General features: G+C 41.0%; 4 protein-coding genes across 5 annotated transcripts; 3 read left to right on the top strand and 1 right to left on the bottom strand.

Moving 5' to 3' along the window:
* Positions 1-529: 529 nt before the first annotated feature.
* dcun1d1 (DCN1, defective in cullin neddylation 1, domain containing 1) lies at positions 530-3,501 on the bottom strand. Its single transcript, XM_083890481.1, has 7 exons — positions 3,479-3,501; positions 2,728-2,941; positions 2,442-2,610; positions 1,988-2,118; positions 1,374-1,456; positions 1,191-1,287; positions 530-1,077 (listed from the first exon to the last, which is right to left on the bottom strand). Exons 1-7 carry the CDS (start codon positions 3,479-3,481, stop codon positions 1,001-1,003), a joined length of 774 nt encoding a protein of 257 aa, XP_083746607.1. The 5' UTR covers positions 3,482-3,501; the 3' UTR covers positions 530-1,000.
* Positions 3,502-3,830: 329 nt separating this feature from the next.
* On the top strand, positions 3,831-4,694 carry setd9 (SET domain containing 9; the record flags this gene model as incomplete). The annotated part of the gene is made up of 1 exon (XM_083889765.1): positions 3,831-4,694. One exon carries the CDS (start codon positions 3,831-3,833, stop codon positions 4,692-4,694), a length of 864 nt encoding a protein of 287 aa, XP_083745891.1.
* A 2,144-nt stretch (positions 4,695-6,838) lies between these two features.
* On the top strand, positions 6,839-12,170 carry eif4a2 (eukaryotic translation initiation factor 4A2). 2 transcript variants are annotated; one of them, XR_014592838.1, is made up of 12 exons: positions 6,839-6,894; positions 7,739-7,796; positions 8,538-8,670; positions 8,945-9,084; positions 9,477-9,645; positions 9,730-9,839; positions 10,139-10,282; positions 10,643-10,780; positions 10,895-10,984; positions 11,123-11,159; positions 11,238-11,317; positions 11,401-11,539. XR_014592838.1 is itself a non-coding variant. In XM_083890249.1 (11 exons), the coding sequence occupies exons 1-11, from the start codon at positions 6,866-6,868 to the stop codon at positions 11,543-11,545; spliced, it is 1,236 nt and encodes a 411-aa protein (XP_083746375.1). In that variant the 5' UTR covers positions 6,839-6,865; the 3' UTR covers positions 11,546-12,170. The 2 variants fall into 2 exon arrangements, 1 of the variants encoding a protein (XP_083746375.1); XM_083890249.1 differs by lacking the exon at positions 11,123-11,159 and having other exon boundaries at positions 11,401-12,170.
* A 1,613-nt stretch (positions 12,171-13,783) lies between these two features.
* Positions 13,784-17,435, top strand: LOC310927210 (eukaryotic initiation factor 4A-II-like; the record flags this gene model as incomplete). Its single annotated transcript, XM_083889504.1, has 10 exons — positions 13,784-13,795; positions 13,950-14,082; positions 14,266-14,405; positions 14,622-14,790; positions 14,876-14,985; positions 15,658-15,801; positions 15,952-16,089; positions 16,219-16,308; positions 17,100-17,179; positions 17,291-17,435. 10 exons carry the CDS (start codon positions 13,784-13,786, stop codon positions 17,433-17,435), a joined length of 1,161 nt encoding a protein of 386 aa, XP_083745630.1.
* Positions 17,436-17,654: the final 219 nt, after the last annotated feature.

Below are 17,654 nucleotides of genomic sequence, written 5' to 3'. Positions count from 1 at the left end.
AGATTTGCTGTAAACCTAATGGAAGACGCACTTTGTTGTCAGTCGCCCTTAGCAACTGCAGGTGCCATTCAGGGATGTCGCCACAAGGAGGCAGCACGAGGCGCTCTGCTCATGTGGACTGCTTATCATCCTGCAGGTTATTTATAATAAAAACTATAAAACTCAGAAGGATCTCACTGCAGACTAAAAAATAACAAATTAATACACTTTTAAATTACTTTTAAGTTTATGAGACAAAAAAAGTATTTTCATGATGTTACTGCAGTCGCTGCAGAATGGTTAAATACATTAAACTGACAGGAGAACAGAGGAAAAAGAGAAAATGTCCCATCATCAGCTCTCAGGACAAAAATATATTGACGATACCAGAGGACAAGAGGCCAGGTTACGACTATATACAATATATGAAAAGGTTACAACCAAAATAACTTCCTTTAAGCCCCAAAAACCCACAGAGGCATTGCAAATTTAAAGATACCAAATTGAAACATTTATTTTTATCTTTGAACATTTGTGTTTAAACAAACAGCATCATCCTTAAAAAATTACAATCAATGTTTACACTGACTTGTCACACAAATGCATTATAAAATGAAAGGAAAATCAGCAATGGACAAGTGTTAAAATTGAATATTTAAAGATCGACATCCCCTCACGAACCCCTCGTGTTTATATTTAATTCAAGAGTGTGTTATCTAGCGGAGCCCTAACACACGGGCCAAGACGATGACTCCTCTGTAGTTGGCTTGAGCGCACAAAAAACCCTTAATACTTGAGATAAAAGTTCCAAACCACCACAAGTTGAACAACAAAGATATGCCTTTTTATATATGTACATACACACACATATAAAGTCTCTGCTGTGTAAAATATTTCAGTCCTGAGGGTTGAAAAGGCAAAATAGTTCTCAGCTTAGTGTGGTCCACTTGTCCTCCGTTCAGTGCGCCGTCCTCTGCTCTGTGGAGTCCTCACATGGATGTTCCTTCAGTGAACTCAGCCCTTAAACTGCTGTACTTTTGGTGCCGATGTGTGGCCGTGCAAACTCCACAAAGTCATCAATAAGGACGGGCCAAGCTCCTGATGAACGAACAAACAAACACAACTAACTTCACACTGCAGAGGAAGACGTTATCTTACAAGTGAGAGAACATTCCAGATGTTTCACAGCTGATTATGAGCCCGGTACAAACCTTCCTCGTCATAATTCGACATGTCATCTGTGATCATTGCGCTGAAGTCTAGTAAGAGGTTCCAAGTGTCCTTAGGAATTGATCTTTTGTGATGCTCCTGCGAAAAGTGAAGATGCAAAGTTGAAGCAAACAGAGAGCGAGACGTAAAAAGAGCGAAAGACTTTTGTGTGATTGTTAACTCACAACTAAAAATTTGTTCCACAACTCCAGGAACTTGAATCTTCCAGCCAGTACTAAATTCCAATATGCAATAGCCATTTCTAAATCTGTAGGGAAACAAGAACCATATGAATAAATGCTCAATAGCTGTGTTTGCAAATCATCAGAATAAAAGCCTGATATAAGAATAAGAATACCCAAGTAATACTTGAGTTATCGCATGCCTGCCCATCTAAATGTGACATTCCCACTTTTGATATTGCTGGAAATGGATAGGAACATAGTGTGAGCAAAAAAAAGTGTCAGAGAGTCAATTTTCTTATTAGAGACTTGTGCTTGGACTGATGTAAGTGTCATGCCCTCTCCCCTTGTTTATTGATTGCAGAAGTATGAACTGCTGAGCCTGTAGCTCCATTACGGAGAACAAAAACAAGTATTGTTGAAGAAGACGAGAGAGACAGAGGGAAGGTAAAAGAAAACAATGGTGCAGAGTGAGGGGACAAGAAGTCTATTCACTACATGTGTGATCTATTGACACCTCTGCACATGACAAAAACTGTTCAGTCTGATTAAACACTACTCATTTTTACATCCATGTAATTTGTAATCAGAATGAACCAGCAATAAGAAACACTTACCCAAACCTTTCTGGCCTGGATTCTTTGCAAAATTAAATGTAAACTGGTAAAAATCCTTAAATCTCAACTGGTCCTTTAACTCTTGCTCCATTTTCGGCAGCTGAGCTTTTAACTTCTCTATATTGTCACACCTGGAGAAACACAATGCACACGGTTATTTTTTACTGGACAGAGATTATTTTTTTAAGTGACTTACATACAATACATCACTGCTGTAACTGTGAAGTAGGTTCATTTTCACTGAAAAACACAGGCGAGAGGTATATTTGGATGTAGCCAAGGTGAAACCCTCCAACAGGCTTGGACTTGGCACACTGATACAGATTTTTGCACTCACTAAAAGAAGTGGCCAGCTGCATTTGTAGTTTGCAGGGCATGCATGTACTCATAGAAGTGGAGTGAGTACAAATACGGTAAAAACAATGAAGTGGCCAATAGCACAATACATGCTCACCCCTGCTCAGCCATGCCGTCCATGAACTCCTGTTTAGAGAACTCGCACTGCGTTGCTGCTCTGAACTTCCAGGCTATGAGGAGGACGCTTATACTGGCCGGATCCAAACCCAGGTCGTCACAGAACAGCTGGATCCCATCAATGCCAATCTTGTTGTCATCATGAGGATCTAGGAGTAAGAAGATGAAGAATGATTAGATGGATTAATGATCGGATTGGACATTTCTTTGTTCTTTTCTTACTCTGCTAAAAGGATTTTCTAAGAAATTAATTAAGCTGAACATACCCCTGTATCTGTTGTAGAGCTGATCAAGCCTCTTCTTGTCTAAGGCTCCCTTTAGATGTGAAACATCAAGCTCTGGATTTTGGAAAAACTTGTCCGTAGCAACATCTAGTTTCCAGTCATTCTGTGACAGACAGGTCAGTGCAGTCTTCTCATTGGATTGTGTGAAAATCATGAACTGGCGAACTTTATCCTTCTGTGAGGACTTCAGCTTGTTCTGCACAAAGACAAGCACACAACATTGATAATGCACGGCTTGCCATCCAAAATATCACATGATAACTACTAAGTGGAACTGGTTATAATGTATATACACACGCATAGTTAAAGTATGGACACTGAGCCACGGCAAAACATTTAAAAACCAGCAAAAACATGCGATCCTGACAGAAATTAGCAAGCCGAAATTGTTACCTGACCATTTATACACCTGTGACAGCACTTAACTAGAAACCAAGTCTTAAATCTTGCTGACAACCATTCATAGTTAACATGACTTCATTGAGAGCATTGTTATTTGTTAGGCGGCTTGAATGTTAGCGGGCTAACTAGGCAAGCAGGCTATTCTTACAGTGAGCTAGTTGGCTAAAGCTAACGAAAAGAGCTACAATTGTTTTCATTATAACAGCGGTATAAATAGACAATGGCGCAGTTTCTGGACTATACTAATAAACTCAACGTGGTGGTTAACACGCACGGATGCTATTCACACTAGCATCACGGCACCAAAGTAAAAGAAAGAGTGATTTCTTACCATGTTTGTCTTCGCCCGACTCCCTCTCCTCCCATCCAGCTAGCTAATATCTGTCAAGTTTTTACTAGTCACCTAAAAACTTTTGTTTCCGGTTGAAGGGTTTCTCTTCAAATATAAAAGCACAAGATTTAAGGCTCACCAGTGACACCATACCCGTAAGTATTTAATAACAGTTTAATCATTCATAAAAAATTGGTTTTCTTGTAACATCCTGTCATAATTCAAACGTTATTTCACTGAATTTGTAATATTAACATGTGCTTTCTTTTATTTTGAAAATACTTTTCGGGAAGACATTGCAAACAACACAAATTCACTATTTTTGTGTGGGGTCTGTCATATTTCGCTCTTGATGTTGAGAACCGCTCTTAAACGATTTCAGAACGTATGGAAATCGTACAGACACCGATTTGTGCCTTGGGTTGTGCTGAACTTGTCTAAAAATGAGAACACTTTGCGGCAGGTGACGGAGCGCTCTGAAGACAAACTGGTCCCGGATGAGGAGGTTTCACAGAGCCTGCTGAAGCTCTTCAGACTTTTGCCCACAAGTCATGGCGCTCATCAGGGCGATCTCCGGGCATTACAAACTCATTTTCTCACAAAGGGAAAACGCGAAGAATACCACCAATATGACGGTAATCCAATGTGTGGACGTGATGCCATGTTACACTCTCTGGGATTCTGCATTGACCGGCAGCCAAGCACTTTGCCCTTTGCTGGAACGGGCGTGTTTGTCGCCAAAGGCATGGTGCCCAAAGGAGCCACAGTGGCCATGTACCCTGGCACGGTCTATCAGGCCCATGAGCCCATTCTCCTCCAGTCCCTCAGAAACTCCTTTGTGTTCAGGTGCATCGATGGTGTCTTGGTTGATGGGAATGACAAGGGGATCTCCAAAATGGTGTTCAAGTCATGCAGTGGCAGGGACAGAATGGGACCCTTCATGATGAGTGACAGCAGCTGGCTCACAGCCACTCTGCAAAACCCACTTGCTGTGGGTCAGTATGTGAACAACTGCTCCAATGATTGTCCTGCAAACGTGTGCTACCAGGAGTATGATGTGCCTAACAAGTTCCCCATTGAGTTCTACCAATTTCTTCCTAATATCAACTACAGCCAGGAATCACGGAGGCCTCTGCGCTGTGTTGTCCTTGTGTCACTCCGAGACATTACTGCAGGGGAGGAACTCTTCTCCAACTACTACACTATTGTGCATTAGTATCAAGAAACTCCCCCCTTCTGTTTTTGTGAATTTAACTATTTGTTCAAAAGCATTCTTTTGTACAGTCAATATTAAGTGAAGGATAAAGGCGAAGCAAATGTCTCAGATTTTGAAACTGCTTGAAATGTACTTGAAGAATATTTTATGTGTATGAAATAAATATTTCATGTTTAGGTACTTGCTGTTCAGGGTGTTTCCCATCTACAAATATGTTGTCTGGAAAATATACTCGGTTATATTAAAAAAAAGCCAAATACACAGTGTTAATTACTAAGAAAACACCATCATTTGTATCAGTTTGAGCTAATATTTGTCAGGAAATGCTCATTTTTTAGATGGAAAACTAATCCAATCCAACTTTATTTGTCAGGCACTTAATACATAATAATAATAATAAACAAAAGGCATAAGAGCTCACATGAGACAATAAAATACATCTAAAAAACAAAACGGAAACATATTAAAAGATATAAAACATGGGTTGAAGTAACAAGCGTAAATAAACCACAATAAAAACAAATAAAAATACAATGACACGTGTCAAAGGCCAATGAAAAGAGATGTGTTTTAAGGGAAAATTAAAAAACAGACAGGGAAGATTTAGAAGTACTAAGATTTATATACAGCAAACTCAAAGGAACAAGTAACTTGAAATGGAATTATACAGATGGAATGCTCGCCTAACTATAGCTTTGTTGCATGAAGGGACCAACATTCAAATGAAGTCTTTCTACAAAAAGAACTGAATGAATGATGACAAACAACCTCAAGAACAGTACTCAAAGAAAGTAGAGAGGCTGAAAAAACTGAGAATGTAATTCATACTCACTCAGAATCTCATACCATGTCTCAATAAAGACTGACTGACAGTACATTAAACACAGACAGAGACAGTGGACACTGCACCTGATGATGTTGACAGGTCCACATCTGTCACATCTGCAAGGTGTAAATAAAATATGTACACTCAGTGCCGATATAAACAACCAGATATCCTGTTCACGCTGCTTTCATGCTTGTGCACAACATGCTGTATATGAATGTTATTATGTGCATGTCTGCTCTTGTCACAATTTATAGTATAAATCAGGCCATGAAGGGTTGTCATCTTTAAAAAAGTGGCCCCGCCAGACAAAAGCAGATTCTTGTGCTGGAGGGTGTACGAATGGTCCAATACACATGCGCGCACACACACCACTTCATATTCAAGGGGGATTGCCACATACAAAAAAAGTTAAAACCTGATTTTCTTGAAGACAGGAACGTATGACGCAACGCATAATTATCAGTGGCGTACACAGATGGAGGGTAGAGCAGAAATCAAGCGTGTCCTTATGAGTCACAAGATGCATGCTAAAGCTGATTGTTTCTAAACGAGTGCATTTATAGTGGAGAAAAGTGATACAGTGCCCTATAAGATGCAGTTTGCGACTTCTTTTCCGACGGGTGACCTTCCAATTAAAAAGGATTCCATTATGAAGTTCCCTACTGCCCCTTGATGACAAGGGTTTCCTTAGAGGAAATGATATTCGGTGCTCGATCTTGGTGATAGGAAGTTCTGTGCATGATGTCCCTTTATAGGTGGTGTGTGAGAGTGTGGGAAATTACAGTATACGTGACCTTTTAATTTCCGCCCCTGACCTTCCAAATGTATGTGCACACCACTGTTAATAATGCAGGGCAAAATGGTAAAATATTGTCACAAACTGCATTCATCACTGCATTTCCTACTGTTTTTAATGAGCTCCCAATGTAATAATGTTTATTTCAAGCCTGCATCTCATTTTCATGAGGTGAATTCCTCATTATCGTCCCCACGTGAACCTGCGCTTGAAAAAAAAATGTTGCACAATCTTGTCACTAGGTGTGACCCGTCAGAGACACCGTATCAGCCCTAGCACCAGTTATTACTGCAATATCCTTCCGCAGGGAAATACAGTCTAGAACATTTTTTCACTTTTTATCGGTTATTATCAACCAACACCATTATAGATAGCAGGTGATGAATAAAAGGCAATGTTATCCAAACATTAAGTCCGTCAACTGAGACTCAATTGTTTTCGCTACCGAGCGTTAAGTTACAGAGTGAAAATAGTCCGGCTGTATAAAGGCAGTCGGCGTCGCCATCACAGGTCTTTCCAGTCGCATGTCGAAGTTGGGATCGGATCATGTCTAGCGAGTGTGCGGATTACAACAGGTACATTTTATACGGTGGACGTGTTTCTTTAACCATACTCGATGTAAATATGTGGTCGGCTGTTTTTGTAGTGAAATATACGTCGTCTGCTGCCGAGTTAGACATAATTTGTGTTTTTTTAACGCTTTAAACGCTGTCGGAGCGAAATGGGTGCTAGCAGTTAGCTAATAGGCGTTCGCCGCGGTTCGAAATTTCTCTTACGCTGCATGTTGTGTTTTATGTGCCTTATCGTGGCCGTTGTTGCCTTATCAGACATATGTGCACTTCAGCTTTTTAGTGTGTGTGGCAATTGTTTGTGGAATTCAGAGGAATTGCTGGGACAGGCTGCAGCTCGGCCTAGAGTTGAGGCAGCGGAAGCCACTCCACAGGCCCGACTGTCCGACATGTTGGCTCACTGGCAATGGAGCAAAACAGAACTTTGCTTATATTATTATAAAAGGATTTCCATGTGCACGATGTAGACTAAGTGGCACTCAATTCTTGTATGAACCGATCTGGTGCTTTAACAAGATCACAACATAATCGGGAAATGAATCGTGTGAGGTGCAGGCAGTGGAGCGCCACTCGATTCGACACATGTGCCCGACTGTAACGAGACACGCTGGGTGTGACTCGTACCATCGCTGGCTGGTTATTCCGTATCTCGGATAGTTGCTTTAAAAACAAATATTATTTTTCTGGCCGTTATTTGCAACCACCTCGTGGTCGACACGTGGTGGGATCGAGTGCCGGATGTAAATGCCATTTTTTCGGCTTGTATAACAATTCTCGTCTTTCGTCCTTTGATGAAAACCTGTCCAAATTTAAAGAAAGTGAAATTGACCACGTTTATCTGTGTTAACAGCTCAAGAGATAGAGACCATGGGGGACCCGAGGGAATGGAGCCTGATGGTATCATCGAGGTAAGAACAGGGTGATGCATCAATTCAGTGTTGACATGTCAATTGGATATGATTTAATAACTTAATTCAGAGCGGCAACAATTAAACATTAATTGTCAACTATTGTGATAATCGATAAAAATTATTTGAGTGCCTTTTCAATAAAAGCAACCTTCTTGATTATTCAGTTTATTAAATGTGAATATTTTCTGGTTTCTTTGCTCCGTGTAACAAGATGACGTTCAAACTGAGTCATGTTTGTGGACAAGACATCTGAACATAGCCATGTTTGGTAAACGCCTATCAACTTGTTCTGACTTGACTAATCAAAGGAGTATGAAATTCATAAAGAAAATGGATTCACAGATTAATCGATTTACTAAGTGCTTTGAATAAAACAAAATAAGGCAAAAGAGGAGTTATAAAGCCAGGGTTGATCTTGGTTGGTGGTGATGTATGGCAGTTGGCATCCCAAAATGTTGCGTCGCTCTCTTCCAGAGTTGAGCATTTATTACTCTGTACTCCAGTGTGACACATGAACTAACCAAATACATGAATGGAAAATATGTAATGGTTTTGCAATTAGAGATTTAAGTGTTCATAGGATGGAGCTATGGTGCAAAGAAGAAAGGGTGGCGATTATGCGACGTTATGGATGTCAACTGCTGTAAAACCCAATGAATAAAGAAGTGACTCGAGTGAGTCCACTGACTCTACTAGTTTGTTTTCCTCACAAGCTTTCCCTTTTTGGTCTTTATCCAGAGCAATTGGAATGAGATTACGGACAACTTTGATGATATGAACCTGAAAGAGACTCTCCTCAGGGGAATATATGCATATGGTTTTGAAAAACCATCTGCCATCCAGCAGAGGGCAATTATTCCTTGCATCCAAGGTACAGAACCTAAATGTATTTAAAGGTTAACGGTATAATTTTGAGTGAAATGATGTTTTACCATCTTTCGGGACTTACCCAATAATGGGGATATTTTATTTTCTCACTGATCACTCAATATCGTTAAACTGACTCGATGAGGAATGCCCTGTGACCATGGCATGACAAATTTACCATACTGTCTGAAATCTCAGCAGAGATTTGATCTGTTCAGAGTCTGAGAAAACTCTTTGCTACTACAAATAACAATCTCTGTCTGTCCCTTTGCCATTAGGCCAAGATGTCATTGCCCAAGCCCAGTCGGGTACCGGCAAGACGGCTACATTTGCCATCTCTATCTTGCAGCAGCTGGACATAGAGCAGAAGGAGACCCAAGCTCTGGTTTTGGCTCCAACCAGGGAGCTGGCTCAGCAGGTATGCTGTTCCTGAGGTCATGATGACCTCATCAGTGTCTCAGACCTAGGCAGCATATTGCGGACACTTGATTCAAGTGCGAAGGTACCATTTTCCTTAAACTTGTCAAAATTCTGAAATTTAAAAAAAAAAAAACCCACTTCAGACTGGTGTAGTCTCTGTCCATGGCTACATTAGTCTAAATGGTTATCTGGCTTAATTTGTTGATGTGGAAAACGGAGTGATATGATGGCATACCATCTTTCGGGACTGACTCATGCAATGGAGAGTTATCTTTTGATTTTACTGATCACTTTGAACACATCTACACAAGAGTTTGCAGGTCCTTTCATGCCGGATTTCCCTCATTGTCCTGAATTAGGCTTTGTTTTCTTGCCGTCTCCTCTGATAAGATCCAGAAAGTGATTCTGGCGCTGGGTGACTACATGGGGGCATCCTGTCATGCTTGCATTGGAGGGACCAATGTGCGGAACGAAATCCATAAGCTACAGGCTGAGGCTCCTCACATAGTTGTGGGCACACCTGGGCGTGTGTATGACATGCTGAACAGGAGACATCTAAGTATGTTGGACCATCATATAAACTCAAAGCTTTTCTGAACTTGAACTAGTGACCCCCCTAACTGATTTTTTTTTTCTTCTATAGATCCAAAGTGGATCAAGATGTTTGTCTTGGATGAAGCTGATGAGATGTTGAGTCGAGGGTTCAAAGACCAGATCTATGAGATCTTCCAGAAACTGAGCACAAACATTCAAGTGAGTTCACCATTCAACGGACGCCCTTCTGCATTAACAGAACTCTGCTATAATTGAGTGATCCAGATTTAATCTGTTTCTCACAATAATGCTAGCATTAGTATTGCGTAGGAGATCATTGTGCACTCAACTGGAAATGAGATGTGGTCGATCCTCTTTCTTAATGTTCAATGGCCTCCTTCTCAAGGTCTAGTGCCATACAATCAAAATTTAAATATGCTTTTGAAAATGCTGCACTGGAGTTGAACTTTTTGATTGTGACTTAAGAGTTTATATACTGAAACTTGACATTTCTTCAGGTGGTCTTGCTATCTGCTACCATGCCGCAAGACGTGTTGGAGGTGACCAAGAAGTTCATGCGTGAGCCTATTCGCATCTTGGTGAAGAAAGAAGAGCTTACCCTTGAGGGTATCAAGCAGTTCTACATAAATGTAGAACGAGAGGTTGGCTCACTTTTCACTAACACCGTATAGTAACACTTTCAGTTCTTGCCTGTATGTCTGTCACAAATGTCCCTTCTCTTTAAAGCACCCTGCTAAAACTGCAGGAGCCAAACCTTACAGGTTTAGCTCATGTGGCCGTGTAAGCATGGGTACACCAGGGAAGGATAGAAAAGACACAGTGTCGGAAATGAGACTTGGAGGGACCTCTTTCTTAATGTCCAGTGTTCTTTGTCTCAAGATACTGTGTTACATGTCAGCTGCATTTTGATAGATTTTTGAAACAGTCTCCTGTCTGGGGTTATTATTCAGTCGATGGTGTATTCCTGACCATAGCCTGTTTGATTTTATGGATGTCTGCAGGAGTGGAAGCTGGACACCCTGTGTGATCTCTATGAAACTCTCACGATCACTCAGGCTGTCATCTTTCTCAACACGAGAAGAAAAGTTGACTGGTTGACTGAGAAGATGCACGCTCGAGATTTCACCGTCTCTGCTTTGGTAGGACATGTTCTTCGTCTGCTTCCCTCCCTAAAACTGTTCAGTTGGGTCGTTGCTCGTTTATTTTAATATACGTGCTGCATTTTCCCAACTGAAATGACTTTGTATTCACAGCATGGTGATATGGACCAGAAGGAGCGCGACGTGATTATGAGGGAGTTTAGATCTGGCTCTAGCAGAGTGTTGATCACCACTGACCTTCTGGTAAGTATCTGGTGCAATATGAAACAAAATGTGAAACCCAAAAGTCTATAAATTCTGCCACAGTCCAAAAATGGCTTGGCAATCAAAACTTTTGGGAGAGTAAAGGCTCATGCTCCACAATGGGTTCTTCTACTGTAGGAATCTGTTACTTATTCTTGGGCAACATCACCATGTGGTCAGTGTTTTACTCGTCTAAATCTAAAGCAGAAATGCCATAATTACATTTTTAAAATGCCATTTTGTTTGTTGCCAGGCTCGTGGAATTGATGTCCAGCAGGTTTCCTTGGTCATAAACTATGACCTTCCTACAAACCGAGAGAACTACATCCACAGGTAAGTCAGAGTATTATGTTGCTCCAAATAAGCTCCTCGGTCTTCTGGTGAGTGTAACATGACTCACCTTTTACTCTCTCCAGAATTGGGCGTGGTGGTCGTTTTGGCAGAAAAGGAGTTGCTATCAACTTCGTGACAGACGATGACAAGCGGATTCTTCGAGACATTGAGACGTTTTACAATACAACCGTGGAGGAGATGCCCATGAACGTGGCCGATCTGATTTGAGTCTTAAATTGAGACCCATTTTTTTAATGCAGTGATAGCGGTCGTCCACTTGCATTGTGCTTATTACTCGAGGGGGAAAAACTTCTCAATGCTAAAACTTGGAATCGGTTTTTTGGTGTGCGGTTAAAAGCGAGGTGATTTCTATGGTGGTCCCTCTTGGACAGTTATAGATTCTAACCTCGATGGTTGGTTGGAGCTACAAAGCTATGGAGTCTGAAAACATGAACGTTATTTTCAGGTATATCTTTCCTTGGTCAATTAAGACGTGTGTATTTGATGTGCTCCAACATTTAGTAACTTACTTGTGGACTAAAAGGTATAAGTGCTGTATTAAGTCTGCAAACTATGTTATGCTAACATATGTGCGGTGTTATTGGTCTGCTTAACAGATACATGTCATGTTATATTGTAGACTAGTTTGCTTTTGGTATCCTTGTTCATTTAAATGTATTTTATCCCTCTTGCTTGATCAGATTTCCTCACTAGCTGGTTATAGTTTGCTTATGTGGTTTTACCCTTACCAGAGTATATTGCTGTTTCCCCCTTGACTACTTTTCAAAATTCGTAGAATTGTATGAATGTCTTAATAAACTGAAATTGCCGTTAAGCACACTTGTTGGTAATGTTTATCTTATTTCAATGAAGGTATTTGCTACAACTGATGTCATATCTTCACTCTGTAACATGAGACATGAGAATTATTGTCTCGAGGGGGGGAAAGGCTCCATTGCCTATTTTCCTGTCTCATTTTCCTTATGTCACGATGGACGGTCACAAAATAGGACTCGACCCCACAAGCTTAACTAAACATTCTCTGAAATGACTGCAGTCATTAATGGTGCTTCTGTGACTGAGTCAAACACATTGCCTTTTTCAGACGGTCAAGCTGTCAGTTGGTACTGGGAGTAAAAAATTAAATAAACTTGAAATGGGAGTGAGAAATTTCAATGTCTCAGTCGCACACTTTATATTGATAACTGAAAATCTGAAACTTGGGTGGCTATACAACTTTCCCAAAATTCCTGGCAGGGGCTGATCCATCAAGTACATGTCTGACTACTCGCATACTAAACGCATTTTTATTTGTACTATTGGGAGAAATTTCGATGTAAAACGCTTGCTATTTTGTTCATGGCCCCTCTGGTTTCAGATTAAGAGTGAATTAACGGTTCTGTGGCTTAAATTGGTACATTAATGTTTTGTCTTCAGTGTGGGTCGCTGGGGGTGCCTTCAACATGGATGTTACGGACCTTTCCATCAAATTATTGGAAGTTGTTTTATTTGTTAAATTTTCAGATTTCAGTGTTAACATGGAGTAATGTGACTTGACAACATGAAACGATGTAGTTGCACTCTTAAAAACCACAACCTGTCATAGACGTGGACTGCTGGAGGAACCCCTGTGGTTCACTCACTCCCTTGAAGTATGAGTGAACTACATATACATACGAGTATGTGACTTTAATTACATCTCATTAACCTTGTTCTTTCTCTCCCTAGTTTGTTTTCCTCCCCTCCTGTCCTCTCTCTGTGTCCTTATTGCAGGCTGCAGGATCCAGAGCCAGTTCTGAGGCTATTATTGTCATTAACAGTAGTAACAGTGTTGTGCTGTGATTAAAATTGATGTCAGTACAATTTGTATGGTCAATCTTTGCTACTGTTTGACTTAATTTCATTGTACATCTATAAACATGTCATAACTGATTCCGAAATGTCCCGTCTAAACCTATAACTTCATACGACTGTGCTATATCTGCATCTGCTCTCTTTTGTCTCCATCACCCTTTCTGTCGCCCATGTTTCCTTTCACCCATGTTTCCCATCACTCCAACCCATCGAGGCAGATGGCTGCACATTTTTGTGTCTGGTTCCGTCGGAGATTGCTTTCCTTTTAAAGGGAGTTAACTCGTTTGAATTGTTGGGTTCCTCTTCTCTCTATACTGTAAACCTTTCTGCCGTACCATGTATAGTGCCATGACATGATGTATGTTGTGATTTGGCACTATACAAATAAAATTGTATTGAATTGACTGCAGCTTTTCTTCATAGGACATGATCTCATCGTGGACTGCTTTGATGTCCTCTAAGACTCTGATGGCTTTGAAATGTCAGATTATGAGCTGCTTAAACCCCCAAAATTACGCTACTGTTAACCACTACTACTAACAAACGACTGTATTACAAATCTCAACTGCTGTATAACACCAATAATAATAACTTGTAAATGTAAGGAAAACAATGGATTTTAAGGTGAGAAAAAGGATTATGAAAGATTCAGACACTGATGCTACATTACTGATGGTAACTGCCACAAAAGAAGACTCAGAATGGGTTTATGAAGTGATTAAAAGAAGTTAAGTGAATATGCAAGCTTTTTTCCTTTTCTTGTTTCCATTTTATCCAGAGCAATCAGAGCGAGATTACAGACAACTTTGACGACATGAACCTGAAAGAGGCTCTCCTCAGGGGAATATATGCGTATGGTTTTGAAAAACCATCTGCCATCCAACAGAGGGCAATCATTCCTTGCATCCAAGGTACAGAATCTACATTTACTTGAAAGTTAATGGTTTATATTTGAGTCATTTTTAACAGTCATTTGGGACTGAACCAATAATGGGGATTAGTTATTGATTGCTGTAGGTTGTGGGCAATCTGTTGTGATTGTATTGGAATCATTTTTCTTCTTTGCCTTTTTTTAAAAATACCTTTGCCATTAGGCCACGATGTCATTGCCCAAGCCCAGTCAGGCACTGGCAAGACGGCCACGTTTGCCATCTCTATCTTGCAGCAGCTGGACATAGAGAAGAAGGAGACCCAAGCTCTGGTTTTGGCTCCAACCAGAGAGCTAGCTCAGCAGGTATGCTGTTCCTGAAGTCACGATGACCTCATCAGTGTCTCAGACCCAGGCAGCATAGTCGGGACATTTGAGTCGAGTGCTTGTGTACCATTTTTAAACCTGTAACAATGGAGAGTTGCAGCAAAATGTTCAACTTGTTGACGTCACAAGTCCCTCCACGCCTCTTTGTCTTGAATGAGTAATCTGTTTTTTTCTGTTCCCGTCTCCTCTGATTAGATCCAGAAAGTGATCCTGGCATTGGGTGACTACATGGGGGCATCATGTCATGCTTGCATCGGAGGGACCAACCTACGGAGCGAAATCCAGAAGCTGCAGGCTGAGGCTCCTCAAATAGTCGTGGGCACACCGGGGCGTGTGTTCGACATGCTGAACCGGAGACACCTGTGTAAGGATCATAGGTGCTGATTAGAAAGAGAAGCTTTTATCTGAACTTTATATTGTGTGACCGCTATCACATTTCCTATATGTAGTCCCAAAGAGGATCAACATGCTCGTCTTGGATGAAGCTGATGAGATGTTGAGTCGAGGGTTCAAAGACCAGATTTATGAGATCTTCCAGAAACTGAGCACACACATTCAAGTGAGTTGTCTCTGCGTTTACAGATCTGCTATGATCGTACGATCCAAATATGTTTAATTTTACTGACTCTCACTGTCCTGTATAAATTAGACATGGTCATTGTATATCTGCCCCCTTCTACCTCCCTTTCTGTCCCCCATTTTTCCCTTTCACCCCAACCGGTCGAGGCAAATGGTCGCACATCTTTAAGTCTGGTTGCCTTTTAGACCGATGCCTAGTGTTTGCTCATTATGTGAATTGTTGGGTTTCTCTGCTCGGCATGATGTTGTCTGTACAGTGCCTTGAGATATAAAATGATATTGAGAAATAAAATTTAATCGAATTGCAATTAGATGTGGTTGAATCCCCTTATCTCATTGGCTGCCAGATATTTTCAGCACAGAACTGCCAAGCGTTTTGTAGCATTCTGACTCACCACTCACTACCAAAAGAAAGAGTAGACTTTCTCATCAGAAGTCATTGGCAGTGAATGGTTGTATTTGAATTGACGTCTATAGACATCATTGATAGCCAATGAGTTAATATTAATTGGCCTCTTACTCAAGGTCCAGTGCCATAAAATCAAAATTGAAATACCTTTGAAAAGGCTGCAGTGAAGTTGAACTCTGTACACTGAGAGGTGTAAAGCTGCCCTCATGGCTTTCATGGTAAAACTGTATAATGTTTTTCCAGGTGGTCTTGCTATCTGCCACCATGCCACAAGATGTGCTGGAGGTGACCAACAAGTTCATGCGAGAACCTGTTTGCATCTTGGTGAAACAAGAGGAGCTTACCCTTGAGGGTATCAAGCAATTCTACATAAATGTAGAACGAGAGGTGAGTTCGCTGTCTGTCCTTTCTCTCGCCCGTACGACGGTCATAAACGTCAGCATGGCTACACCACAGAAGGGTTTGGGTTTGGTTTTTTGTTCAGTCGATGGTGTATTCCTGAGCATAGCCTGTTTTTGTTTTTACGGATGTCTGCAGGAGTGGAAGCTGGACACCCTGTGTGATCTCTATGAAACTCTCACCATCACTCAGGCTGTCATCTTTCTTAACTCGAGAAGAAAAGTTGACTGGTTGACTGAGAAGATGCACGCTCGAGATTTCACCGTCTCTGCCTTGGTAGGACATGTTCTTCGTCTGCTTCCCTCTCTAAAACTGTTCAGTTGGATCGTTGCTCGTCTCAGCTTGTGTTTTTTTCTTCAATATTCGTGCTGCATTTTCCCAACTGAAATGACTCTGTATTCGCAGCATGGTGATATGGACCAGAAGGAGCGCGACGTGATTATGAGGGAGTTTAGGTCTGGCTCTAGCAGAGTGTTGATCACCACCGACCTCCTGGTAAGTGTTAGGGCTTTCACACTGGCAGGGCTCCATGTCGGTTCCTGAACCCCATTTGAACCTGATGGCGCATTCAGACCGATAAAGTTGTTTCTCGAGGGGACCAAGAAATACCTGGTTCTTCCCTGCGAACCGTGACATCACACCCTCTGTCTTCTGATGGCTTTTAGGATTGCATGTCAAGTTAAAAGCTCCATTAAATTTCTGTCTTGCTGTGTTAATTGCCTTTCTTAATTGGCTACGTATCAGCCTACTGCTATGCCTATGCTTTTTTTTTTTTTTTTTTTTTTTTTTTAATATAAACATACCGTTCGCATTCTACATCTTATGTCTTCTCACCATCAACAGCTGGTGCATGCTGGACTGTTGGATGAAAACCGATGTCTGTAGCAACAGGACGAAAGCCTGCACGTTACTGTGTTAACATCCTCCCACTAAATTGAAATTGGTGTGAACGTGGGCTGGTTTCTCCAGAAAGCACCAAGGTTCTCACACTCCAGAACGGAACCAGAGCAAAAACCAGAACCGTGTCCGTCTGAAAGCCCTATATGTGCTGTAATATGATGGGTGTGGAAATAAAAACCCAAAAGTCTATCAATTCTGCCACAGTCCAAAAATGACTTGGCAATCAAAACTTTTGGCAGAGTAAAGGCTCATGCTCCACAATGGGTTCTTCTACTGTAGGAATCTGTTACTTATTCTTGGGCAACATCACCATGTGCTCAGTGTTTTACTCGACTATATCTAAAGCAGAAATGCCATAATTCAGAGGCCATTTTGTTTGTTTTCAGGCTCGTGGAATTGATGTCCAGCAGGTTTCCTTGGTCATTAACTATGACCTTCCTACAAACCGAGAGAACTACATCCACAGGTAAGTCAGAATGTTGTTATACGATGCACCAAATAAGCTCCTCGGTCTTCTGGTGAGTGTAAAAGGGTTCTTAATCTTAATCTAACATGACTCACCTTTTACTCTCTCCAGAATTGGCCGTGGTGGTCGTTTTGGCAGAAAAGGAGTTGCTATCAACTTTGTGACCGACGAGGACAAGCGGATTCTTCGAGACATTTCAACGTTTTACAACACAACCATGGAGGAGATGCCCATGAATGTGGCCAACCTAATTTGAGCCCAATATTTTCATATAAGTGGTCTTTTTCTTTCTTTTTTATATATTTAGTGATATATATGTAATTTTGTTTGGATTGAAGTTAAAAGCGAGGTGACTACATATAATGGTCCCTCTCAGACAGTTGTAGATTCTAACATTTTTTAAAATTTCCTCCTCTCTACGATTGTATATATACGTCTTAATACAATGAAATTGCTTTGAATCTGTGTTTCCACC

Source organism: Microchirus variegatus (genome assembly GCF_963457635.1).
Source record: "Microchirus variegatus genome assembly, chromosome: 5".
Classification (NCBI taxonomy): domain Eukaryota; kingdom Metazoa; phylum Chordata; class Actinopteri; order Pleuronectiformes; family Soleidae; genus Microchirus; species Microchirus variegatus.
Note: the sequence above shows the minus strand (reverse complement) of the source record. Positions and strands in the feature narration are given on the sequence as shown.